At 40.5% G+C, this 13,183-nt stretch overlaps 1 protein-coding gene across 1 annotated transcript in view; it reads right to left on the bottom strand.

The window, feature by feature from the left end:
- Nucleotides 1-5,962: 5,962 nt before the first annotated feature.
- LOC142214340 (NACHT, LRR and PYD domains-containing protein 12-like) overlaps nt 5,963-13,183 on the bottom strand; it is a 240,545-nt gene continuing 233,324 nt past the window's right edge. The window contains exons 21-22 of the mRNA XM_075283268.1: nt 12,742-12,912; nt 5,963-6,409 (exon numbers count right to left, since the gene is read on the bottom strand). Coding sequence (XP_075139369.1) covers nt 6,277-6,409; nt 12,742-12,912 — 304 coding nt within the window. The 3' untranslated portion in view covers nt 5,963-6,276. The remainder of the gene's footprint in view (nt 6,410-12,741; nt 12,913-13,183) is intronic.

Genomic DNA, 13,183 nt, shown 5'->3' with positions numbered 1-13,183 from the left:
GCTCCTGGTTGGCACCTAGACCCCACCTCCTGCACTAGTACATGGTACACACATTGTACTATATACAGATAGGCGGGCATCTTCACACAAAGACAGACCAACAAGTAGCCCCATCCTAGAGCTGGAAGGGCCCTAGTTCAAGGTAAAAGACAGTGAGCTTGTTCTTGACAGGGTCCCTATGAAAAAACAATCCAAGGCAAGAACTAGATAGCAAGATGCAACTGAAGAAACGTGTGTCGATGTAGTAGTAGGGATTTGTAAATGAGGGTCAGGCAGAGAGACCCCATAGAATGTCACACCCTGGTATGACTTCCTGTAAGTATAGATCCCTATCCACTCCTCTACTACATCTACAGCACAGTGTTGGGAAATGGACAATGTTCTCTCTTTATCTGCTATTGTCAGGTTAATACTAACTAACAATATATAAGGGGATATTGTTACTCCTTGGGGAGAGACCACCATATAGGTGTGTGGAGACTTATTAAGCCTTTAGCACTCCACTTCGCAAAGGACCATGGGAAGAATATGCAAATCTGTCTTCCATGATGTAATTAGGAAGTCAGCTGCTGCCTCAGTATTGCAAACCAATAGAGGACGCTCACTGGAATGTGCAAGCCTGTCTTCCCTGATGTAGTTAGGAAGACAGAATTCCAGTGAAATAACCCAATAAAGGTTGCTCCCTTTTGCATCATGCTCGACCTTCCAAGAGGCCTTTGTTTTGCAATGACGCTGGGATTCACTGGAATTCTGTCTTCCTAACTACATCAGGGAAGACAGGCTTGCACATTCCAGTGAGCGCCCTCTATTGGTTTGCAATACTGAGGCAGCAACTGACTTCCTAATTACATCATGGAAGACAGATTTGCATATTCTTCCCATGGTACATAACAATATATAGTAATGTCCGGATGGGTTAGAAACTCACAGAATTGATTGACATCTTCAAAGCATGTAGATTCTTTGTCATAGTCACCTGTTCTCTTCTCTGTAAGTTTTTCAGGTACATCTCGAAGTCAATGTAAGCCTGTTATGTTGCTTTACTTAAGTTAGCATGTTACTGATGTTTAAGGGGAAGTATTAAGTCTGTATATAACTATAAGGCTATTATAGCCAAACACTGTACATAAGCCTGTATATAACTACAACTTCTAATCCCCATAATAAAAACTTACCGAAACTGAAGAATCTTTTACTGCCATATGGAAGAAACGCGGAATCAATCTACAAGAGCTATAAAGAATCGGATCCTTTATTTTTAGGATTCTGTATGTTTCCTTCTCACATTAAGATTTTTATCTGACGTCTCGGTCAACCACCTGTAAGTATGCTAACAGAAAAGGGAACAGAGATAGAAAGGGAAAGGTAATAATGCTATAAATGATAATACTAAAGAATATTGCTTAAAAGAAACATGCCAGCAGGTGGCTTTTTTGTGCTATTCATCATGAAATATTGTAATATGTGTATTTTTTTTTCATTTTTTAAAACATGCAAAACATTTTAAATGGGGAAAATAGGATTTATTTCTGTGTTTTATTTTATTCATTTATTAACTCTTTAAAAAATAATTTCTGAAAGGGGCTCTATCATTGGTGAAATGTGATTTGAGGTAGTGATATGCCTAAATAGCCTTTAAAAAGGCTATCCAGGTGCTGCTACTCGTTTTTGGAAAGGCACCCCCCCTTCCTTTTTTAATATATCATGATAAAACCGATATGTAAATGAGCCTCTCCATGAACCCTGGGCATTCCCCCAAGCCACCATGCACCCCCCTGCGTCATACCTTGATCACACCCCCTCCTTTGCTTATGCTGCATGATTGGCCTTCTCCTCCGTTGTTGTAACCGCCTCCATTCTTGTAGCCTCGATCCCTTTGCATTGGAATCTCGGGCATGCGCAGTAACGCTCCCTTCTGAGCGCCATTTTCTTGTGGACAATGGAAGAAAGCACAGAAGAAAATGGCGCTTCGGGCATGCGCAGTAGCGCTCAGAAAGGGGGCGTTTTCAAAGTATGACGCAGGGGGTTGCACGGTGGCTCATTTACATATCGGTTTTTCCAATATGTAATAAAAACAGGGAGGGGAAGGGGGGTTTCAAAAACAAGTAGAAGCACCTGAATAGCCTTTTTAAAGGCTATTCAGGCATATCACTAGCTCAAATCATGTTTCACCAATGATAGAGCCCCTTTAATTTTTTTTTTTTTTTTTTAAATTCCCCTAGGGTATTTTACCACTAGGGGGCTTGATCACCTGTCCAATATACTACAATACATGTGTATAGCAGTGTATTGTGCCTATTACTGAACTGTAGCAGGAATTCTATTAGGACCTGCCTCTACCAGGTCGTAATAGAAAGTGATTGTGGCAGTCACAGGGACCTTTGGTAGATTCCCAGTGTCTATAGAAACCCATTGGCTCCACACAATTGTGCTGCAGAGGAAGGGGGGCAAGATGGTGCGGTCACTAATAACCCCAGCATCTTAAAGGTTGAACAGCTGGGATTTCCCGCAGTTCCTGATGTACATACACGTGAAAATCCCAGAAGGGGTTGTTGTTGAAAGGGGGTTAACTGGGAAGTCAAGTTCCATCAAGGAAAAAAAAAGAAACGAATAAAAGAAATTTGATGAGTCTGACATGGTATAGTAAACTCTTTAGGTCTGCCGGCTTTACGCCATTGCTGTAGAATGTAGGTTAATCGTGCTCTGTCAATGGAAATCTGAGCTCTGTAGGCTTGGTTTTAGGATTTAGTAAAAGTGGTTGCAGTGGGGATGGTGATATGATCAGAGGGGTTGTGCCATTATGGACACTTATCCCCTATCCACAGGAAAGGGGATAAGTGTCTGATCGATGGGAACCTGTTCACCCCAGTGATCAGGAAAGCGGGGGACCAAATTGCTTTGGTTTTTTCAGCCATAGCGTTTATGAATGTTTAGTGTTTTTCTTTGATTTTGTGAGTGTTGGAAGCTGTGTTTTAAGACCACGCCATGCTACGCTAAAAGATTGCTGGGGGATGCAGTGAAATTCTCAAAAAATACCCATTTGACAGTACATCCAAAAAAGAAGTAATCAAGAGTCCAAGGAAGCAGAATGAGGGAAAACCAAAGACCATGGCCATGAGGAGCCCAGAGGGGAGACAATTGTGTCTTATTCTTGGCATATGGACAACAGAGTTTGCAATATGAAAGCAGTCCTGGTGACATCTCAGTAAACTTTATGCAAGGAAGAGGAAGACATCCCCTGCAAAAGTTGGTGGCTGAAGATGACTATTTTAAGATGACCCTTACCAGTTTCTCCATTCCATTGTAGGAACAGAAGAATGGATTAAACAATAAAGATGGATCATATCCATTACTAACAACAATGTATTTGATAGAACACTCTTATTTTACACCACCTAAAGGGAGTCTATCACCAGAATCCAACATACTGGATTAACTTAGCACCACAGATAGATAGGCTAGGGTCACCTGAATAAAACGGTGTTTTCCCCTTGTGAATTGGCATGAATCTAAGGCCGCAAAATTACGGGCACAAAATAATGCGCGTTATACGATCGTAACCCACATTGAAAGCAATTGGATCTTTTTTTGAGCGCGCAAAATCTGACACGTGTATACGTGCCAGATTGCGCGCCAGTTTACTCGGTGTGAACTGGCCCTAAGTTATCTACAACTCCAGTAGTGATAGCTGGCTGCTGGCTGTGCAATACAGCCAGGACATGGCAAAGCAACTGGCACCCAGGAGCTATGCAAGCTTGCTGCTACCAAACAGAATTTACCTATATCAGGGGTCAGCAACATTTGGCACTCCAGCTGCTGTGAAACTACAACTCCCATCATGCTCCATTTCCTTCAACGGTAGTTCCAAGAACAGCAGAGCAAGTATGCATGCTAGGAGTTGAGATTTTATAACTGCTCGAGTGCCGAAGGTTGCCTACCCCTGACCTACATGTTCATTACTAGAGATGGGTGAACCTCTTGGAGTTTGTTTCATTTTGGCTTCTAGTGGCTCGAGTTCCAGATTTGTTGCAGATTGAACAAGTTGTATTAAAACATGGTTTAGAGTACTCTGCTTCTTTGGAACAAATTCTTGCTTATTTACCATGCCTTTTTTCTATGATGCCTATTTGTATTTTTGTTTGACATTTTGTGAATTTTTTAAATAAAAACTACAGTTGAAAAAAAAGAAACAAAAAACATAATTTATGACACTTCTAGGGCTCCTAGGAATCTGTCTGTAAAACATAGGATATAACACTGTCAGGGCCCCTAGGTACGGATCTATAAACATAGTGTAGAATACTGTCAGGACTCCTAGGAACCTATCTATAAAACATAGTGTAGAATACTCTTTGGACTCCTTGGAACCCATCTATAATACATAGTGTAGAATACTCTTAGGGCTCCTAGAAACCTATCTATAAAACATAGTGTAGAATACTCTTAGGACTCCTAGGAACCTATCTATAAAACATAGTGTAGAACACTGTCAGGGCTCCTAGGAACCTATCTATAAAACATAGTGTGGAATACTCTTAGGGCTCCTAGGAACCTATCTATATAACATAGTGTAGAATATGCTCCTGGAATCTATCTATAAATTTAGTGTAGTATATCCTTAGGGCTCACAGGAATCTATATATCCCATTTCTAGCTCTCTAAGGCAAATGCAGATAAAGTTATGTCAAAGTAACAATGACATTATTATACTCTGGGATCTTTTCAAACCTAAGAATATAAAAGGTAGAGGCCCAGTGGAGGTGGGATTCGGCATTCTGTCTCAATGACATTATGCACCTATGGTCACCACTGAGGCCCAGTCATATGAAGTCATGGTGCTTGGTGTGCCCATGTGACCACTGGTGGACCAATCATAGGTTTCAGTGTTAAGCCCAGGATCAGGACGTCACCAGGAGAGTGCCGGACATCGTGGGGTGGCTCAAATGATGTAAGGACAGGAAAGTATATATTTTACTTTCTTATTGTTTACACCACCACTAGGCTTCCATCTATTATTTTCTTGGGTCTGAACATTTTCGTGCACCCAAGATGAGTCTCCAATTGTTTGCTTTAGTTAAAAAAAAAATGAATAACTGAATATTTGGGTTGATCCGGGCTCACCCATCATTAATTTTAACATTGCCAATGTTAATAAAATCTGTGAAACAGCTGTAGAGTCAAAGTTCTCACTATACCCCTTGATAAATTACTTGAGGAGTGTAGTTTTCAAAACAGGGTCACTTTTGGGGGGTTTCTATTGTATTGGTACTTTAGGAGCTCTGCAAATGAGACATGGCACCTGAAAACTATTCCAGCAAAATTTGCTCTTCAAACACTCAGTCACTCCTTCACTTCCAGGCACATCAGTTTATATCCACATGTGGGATATTTCCACGCTTGTAAGAACTTGTATAACGCACTGTGAGGTGCATACTATCCTTTAACCCTTTGTGAATCTATATTATTGAGAAAAAATTAAATGTCTAAATTTTACCTCCATATTGTTTTGGTTCCTATGAAATGAAGTTTGGAAAATGGGGGTTTCTATCAGGTAGGTTTTAAAATCCCCTTATTTCATTATTTTTCGCAGCTCATTATAGACATTGTAAGTCATTGTCCCATGTAGGGCTCATAATCTTCATTCCCTATCAGTATATTCTGGTGAATGGTCCACGTGGCTGCTGCAAAGTATATAACATTTCAGGTAAGATGACAGCCTTCATAATAATTACATACATAAAAATAGAAAAAAAACTGCAATCAGAATATCAAAACAATAATAAAAAAGCAATATATTTATTCTGTGTGGTTTTAAGTAGTAAAATATACTGTATATACAACTTGTGTCACACATATCTGAGCATGTCCAGCTAAGAGGATATGTCATCTGTCTCATGTAATGTTAGAAGAAAATACTGGTTTGCTAAAAAAAAGTCTACAAAAAAAAGAAAAAAATGTCCTCCTTGGTGTGATGATATTGAATGAAGTGTCAAATTATATTATTAATGTTTTCACTTGCTTTCTTATATACTGTAGCACCATCATATTCCGTGGCAGGTTACAGACATCACTGTCCCATACAGGGCTCATAATCTAAATTCCCTATCAGTATGTCTTGGAGTGTGGAAGGAAACCCACGCAACAAAAGGATACCCACACAACATGGGGAGAAGATACAAACTCCTTACAGTTATTGTCCATGGTCAGGTTTGAGCCTACTGTATATGACTCCTATATGATCAGGTTTCTAAGGGATTTAAATAAGGCTTTGTAACTTTAGTTTTTTGAAACATTTTGAATTTCTTTTGTTTGAAAGATCGATTTAATTTGTGTTATTTTTAACTTTCTCAAGGTTTCCTTGTCCTCTTTTTCTTCTTCTTCCACTTCAGGCCACTTATGATCATCGATACTAGAATGTCACGGGATGGTTAGAGTCTATACTATAGGCAATGTGTAATATATATTTCATGTGGAATGTATTCTCTAACCTGTTATATACATCAATGTGTAGTTGGCTGATTAGGGTCTAGTGTGTTAGCACATTGTATGCAAATCCCTCTAACTAGTGAGGACCAGTGAGGACAATGGGTGGAGATAATCTGATCAGTGTCTCCAAGAAGATGTTGGACGGTGCATTGTCCATAGTAGACAGGGAGTCTGCTCTCCTTGGTATAGGTGAGGGGGGAAGGATCTGTGACTCAGCCCTTCCCACCCACAGATAGAGGAAGTAACAGTTTAGTATATAGTTGTAGCTTGCAGTTAGTATGTGTTAGCCGGCCTGTGCACAGCTCTGCAGAGAGCCAGGACTTAGTTACAGGACCAAGGAACCAAAGTTATCATTGGATTGTGACTTCTGTGGACTTATTGTTATTACGGTTGATGTGACCGCCGCCGGCTACTAACTTTGTGGATTACAATAAATTGCTGTTGTCTCCCGACCTCTTGCGTCCGTGTTGATTCAAAAGACCATCCGGAGGAAGACGTATACCTTTGCTCCGTGACATAGAAACAAAAACAGAACCCTCAGTATTAGTGACCAGGTATTGCAGGGATTTCTCCTGATTCAATAGGACACACAGACGTCCTCCTCAGTTTTGACCCAGAGACTGTCTGCAGATTTTTTTCTGCACAATATTCATGTAAAGACCCCTTGCTACTTATTGATCCCCGATTCTTAGGGCTTTATTCCTTTTTGTGAAAATTTTTTATCTGACATGTTCACATTCTGTTACTGTCTAATTCCTCAAGCCCCTGATTCTCAGAAGTTATTCTAGAACTACAGCTGTAGACACAGAACCTTCTTCTTGTCTAGGTTCTGTATTATACGTTAAGGAGATTCTGGTATCAGTGGGGAAATTGTTCTGTCTTGTTGACTATAAGAATATTGGTCCTAGATGTCGGGAGACTGTGGATAACATTAGTGGTTCTCATTTGCAAACGTATTAACTATAAGGAGTAGAGGTGGAGTGCAGGTGAGTAGTGGATAATACCATGTGATTCACCACTATATCCATCAGCATTGTATTAATGACCACACCCAGCTAAACCTTTCTACAGTTCTAATGTACCTATATATATATATATATATATATATATATATATATATATATAAAATATATATATATATATATATATATATATATATATATATATATATATTACTACTGTCATTTCTGTACGCAGGTGGCACAGCTATACAGGCAGTAGTTTTGGTCGGCAGATTGCGGTTTTTGGCTCAGTATTTTTATACTATGTGTTTATGAAGAATTTGGCTACAAGTATTATTAATAAAAGATAACAATTATAGAACACAATTTTGGTTATATACACGTGGACAAAATTGTTGTTCCCCCTCGTTTAATGACAGAAAACCCCACAATGGTCACAGAGATAACTTGAATCTGACAAAAATAATAATAAATAAAAATTCTATGAAAATGAACAAATGAAAGACAGACTTTGTTTTTCGCTTCAACAGAATTTAAAAAAAAAACAACAAAAAACCTCATGACATGGCCTGTACATGAATGACAGTTCTGGTAACTTAAAGGGGTTGTCCCATAACAAGGATCCTATCTATTCTGCTAGTTTATGTGGATTTAAGACTTTTCCTAAATACATACCTTTATCAAAACTGCTTTGTTTGGCCACTATCTTAATTTATTCACTTCATTGTTGACACTGGCCCTTGGGATTATCTGCTCATTTGTCAAGTTACTGTCAATTAGCTGCCTGCTGACATATAGGGGAGGGGAAGGTGAGAGCTCCGGGATTACTGTGCTGTCTATCTTCAGCTTTTCCACTTATCAGCCAGTTTAATTGAATTTGGCTGATAAGGGCTGAGATAAAGAGTTATCTGTATGTAATGCAAGCTGACTCAAATCCTGCTCTGCTACTTCAGTTTCCACATCCGTCATACTGTGGATCATAGCAGATAGAGCAAGTGAAACCCCACCCGCCAATGTGCGAGAAATACAGGAAGTAAAGAGAGTACAGAGCCTGCAGGCTGCAGAACAAGAGTTATGGGAATACCCCTTTAATATTTAGTTGCACAACCTTTTGAGGCAATCTCTGCGATCAGACGATTCCTGTAATTGTCAATGAGACTTCTGCCCCAGTCAGCAGGGATTTTGGGCCCCTCCTCATGAGCAAACTGCTCCAGTTGTCTCAGGTTTGGCCTTTTCCAGACGCCATGTTTCTTCTCCTTCCAAAGATACTCAATAGGATTTAGGTCAGGGCTCATAGAAGCCACTTCAGAATAATCCAATGTTTTCCTCTTGCCATTCTTGGGGTTTTTTAGCTGTGTGTTTTGGGTCATTATCCTATTGGAAGATAACCAAGCTTTCTGACACTGGGCAGCACATTTCTCTCTAGAATCCCTTGATAGTCTTTAGATTTCATTGTACCCTGCACAGATTCAAGACACCCTGTGCCAGATGCAGCAAAGCAGCCCCAGAACATAGCAGAGCCTCCTCCATGTGTCACAGTAGGGACAGTGTTCTTTTCCAGATAGGCTTCATTTTTCCGTCTGTGAACATAGAGCTGATGTGCCTTGCCAAAAAGTTCGAATTTTGTCTCATCTGTCCATAGGACATTCTCTCAGAAGCTTTGTGGCTTGTCAACATGTAGTTTGGCAAATTCCGGTCTGGCTTTTTTATGATTTGTTTTCCTTCTTGGTCGGCCCGCATAAAGTGCACTTTAGCTCACACAACGATGGACGGTGCAATCTGACACTGATGTTCGTTGAGCATAAAGTCCACCTTTAATCTCTAGAAGTTTGTCTGGGCTCTTTTGTTACCATTCGTATTATCCATCTCTTTGATTTGTCATCAGTTTTCCTCCTGCGGCCATGTCCAGGGAGGTCAGCTACAGTCCTCGGGATCTTATATTTCTGAATAATATGTCCAACTGTAGTCACAGGAACATCAAGCTGTTTGGAAATGTCTTATAACTTTTAACATGCTTGTCTATCATTTCCTTTCTAAGCTCATGAGACAACAATTTTCCTTCACTTCCTCTGGTCCATGTCCCCAAACAGCACAGTGAGTATCTGTAGCCCTATATACAGGCCACCAAACAGCACAGTGAGTATCTGTAACCCTATATACAGGCCACCAAACAGCACAGTTAGTATCTGTAACCCTATATACAGGCCACCAAACAGCACAGTGAGTATCTGTAACCCTATATACAGGCCACCAAACAGCACAGTGAGTATCTGTACCCTATATACAGGCCACCAAACAGCACAGTGAGTATCTGTACCCTATATACAGGCCACCAAACAGCACAGTGAGTATCTGTAACCCTATATACAGGCCACCAAACAGCACAGTGAGTATCTGTAACCCTATATACAGGCCACCAAACAGCACAGTTAGTATCTGTAACCCTATATACAGGCCACCAAACAGCACAGTGAGTATCTGTACCCTATATACAGGCCACCAAACAGCACAGTGAGTATTTGTACCCTATATACAGGCCACCAAACAGTACAGTGAGTATCTGTAACCCTATATACAGGCCACCAAACAGCACAGTTAGTATCTGTAACCCTATATACAGGCCACCAAACAGCACAGTTAGTATCTGTAACCCTATATACAGGCCACCAAACAGCACAGTTAGTATCTGTAACCCTATATACAGGCCACCAAACAGTACAGTGAGTATCTGTAACCCTATATACAGGCCACCAAACAGCACAGTTAGTATCTGTAACCCTATATACAGGCCACCAAACAGTACAGTGAGTATCTGTACCCTATATACAGGCCACCAAACAGTACAGTGAGTATCTGTACCCTATATACAGGCCACCAAACAGCACAGTGAGTATCTGTAACCCTATATACAGGCCACCAAACAGCACAGTGAGTATCTGTAACCCTATATACAGGCCACCAAACAGCACAGTTAGTATCTGTAACCCTATATACAGGCCACCAAACAGCACAGTGAGTATCTGTACCCTATATACAGGCCACCAAACAGCACAGTGAGTATTTGTACCCTATATACAGGCCACCAAACAGTACAGTGAGTATCTGTAACCCTATATACAGGCCACCAAACAGCACAGTTAGTATCTGTAACCCTATATACAGGCCACCAAACAGCACAGTTAGTATCTGTAACCCTATATACAGGCCACCAAACAGCACAGTTAGTATCTGTAACCCTATATACAGGCCACCAAACAGTACAGTGAGTATCTGTAACCCTATATACAGGCCACCAAACAGCACAGTTAGTATCTGTAACCCTATATACAGGCCACCAAACAGCACAATGAGTATTGGTACCCTATATACAGGCCACCAAACAGTACAGTGAATATCTGTAACCCTATATACAGGCCACTAAACAGCACAGGGAATATCAGTACCCTATATACAGGCCACCAAACAACACAGGGAGTATCTGTATTCCTATATACAAGTCATCAAACAGCACATGGAGTATCTGTAGCCCTATATACAGGCCACCAAACAGCACAGTGAGTATCGGTACCCTATATACAGGCCACCAAACAGTACAGTGAATATCTGTAACCCTATATACAGGCCACCAAACAGCACAGGGAGTATCAGTACCCTATATAAAGGCCACCAAACAACACAGTGAGTATCTGTATTCCTATATACAAGTCATCAAACAGCACATGGAGTATCTGTAGCCCTATATACAGGCCACCAAATAGTACAGGGAGTATCTGTACCCTATATACAGGCCACTGACTGATTACAAGATTGTAGACACCTGAGATGCTAAATAGTGATAACCCCGAGATTTTACATGTCCCTTTGGTCACATTATTTTTAGGGGAACCATCATTTCTGTCCAGGCCTGTTTCATGGGTTTTTTTTTTTCATTTTTTTAATTCTGTTGAAGTGAAAAGCAATTTCTAACTTTCATTTGTTCATTTTCATAGAATTTTTATTGACCATTGTGGGGTTTTCTTTCATTAAGCGAGGGGTGCCAACAATTTTGTCCACGTGTATGCGAGTAAGTGAATATATATTTAGGAGAGGGTCTGGAGATGGTATATTGTACTACTGAGCGTTACATGGCGTGTTCCTAATAAGCTTGACTGCCCCATTCCTAGGTTACAGATTACAATTGTGTAAAAAAAAAAACATTGTGAGGTTTTTGGTATTTTTTCCTTATGAATATCAGTCAGATTCTTAGTTACTACTTTGTCTGTTGCTGTGCATGGCCTTGCACCTGAATCTGGATTTGGTTATCGCATAGCTTTGCCTGGCCAAGTTACTTGTTACTGGCTATGCAAATGTACAAATTCATTAGCATGAGCGGAGAGCTAGGCTGGGGTCATTTTACTTTATTATTCTTGTCACTTTGGTGGCACCTTTTTGAAAAGATAAGTGTATATCGGCAAGAACCAATCGTGCATTATGAGTGAGGGCATATTGTATTCACTACTGGAGGTGGATTAAGTTTATTAAAGGAGGCAAATGGCTTGGTGGTTGGAGAGTCTAGTAGAAGTTGCAGATAAGTTACAGTGGACTTTTTTTTTTTAACTAATAACTCAAATCTACATCAGATTTCTACCCTATCACAGATTTCTGTCTAGCTCTATCCAATGACTAAAATGTGATAAGAAGAGTGCAGTAAATGACATATGCCAATGTTCACCAGAAAGAGGCATCTTTGGCCACTTTCCAAGAGCAGTAGGCTTATTAACCCTGCTCTTCTGTTCGCATTTGATATACACTTGTACTGTTCCCGGGTCAATATGACCCGACCTATTAATTCTTGATTTTTAGCTACTCTAATTGTAATGGGATATTGTCATTGCTTTCTGTCCTCAGTCAGGCTTATAATCTAAATTAAGAAACAAGTGTATTCAGAAGTAACCCACGGAAACGCAGGAAGAACATATAAACTCCATGCAGATGATGGATTTGACGGTCTTGGTTGGATTTGAATGCTGCTGACCAACCAATATTTTCCTATGAAACGTTTAATTTTCTCCTTTTATTACAGTGGGTGTCTATATATCATAAATCTTCTCACTCCAGCTGACCAGATGGTAGGAGGAACACCTTTTATAATGCACAGACAAAACCATCAAAGCCCTAATGGGGTGAGGTGGACCAGTGGGGACCCTTGGCTTCTTGATCTGGCCACAACTGAGACCCTGCAACCCCTTTAGTTAAGCCATTGGTGAGGGAACATTCCATATACAGAAGTCCTGTACACATCTCTTATACTCACTATATTTCCTCTATTCTGCAGGCTGGACTGGACAGAGCATTCTTCAAGTGACTGAAGTGAGGACCAGACAGAGGGTTATTAGACAGGTCAAGTCTCTTCAGGGACTGTTTATTCCTTAGTAGCAATGCCAAGTAGATGCAGGAAGTGTCTGGTAGATTACTATTAGCCAAACTGTAAGAAGAAGATGAGATGTGGGTTACACAGAACAATTGATATAAAATCCATAAATGTCATGAATAGAAGTGACCTCTTGTGTAGTGTAACACCAGTGGCTTGTGTCCACCGGCATGCTGGCTCCTCTCCCAGTGGTCAAGGTCAGTGGGTCACCTGTAAACATGGCCATGCAGTCTGCACCATCACACTACTATGCTTGCTCTATTCTCCCCGCTGCTGACCTGTGGGGTGGGTGTGCCCTTGGTGTTTCATATAACGATAATCAGAC

This window comes from Leptodactylus fuscus, chromosome 7 (genome assembly GCF_031893055.1).
Source record: "Leptodactylus fuscus isolate aLepFus1 chromosome 7, aLepFus1.hap2, whole genome shotgun sequence".
Lineage (NCBI taxonomy): Eukaryota > Metazoa > Chordata > Amphibia > Anura > Leptodactylidae > Leptodactylus > Leptodactylus fuscus.
This window is presented reverse-complemented; position numbering and strand designations above follow the sequence as displayed.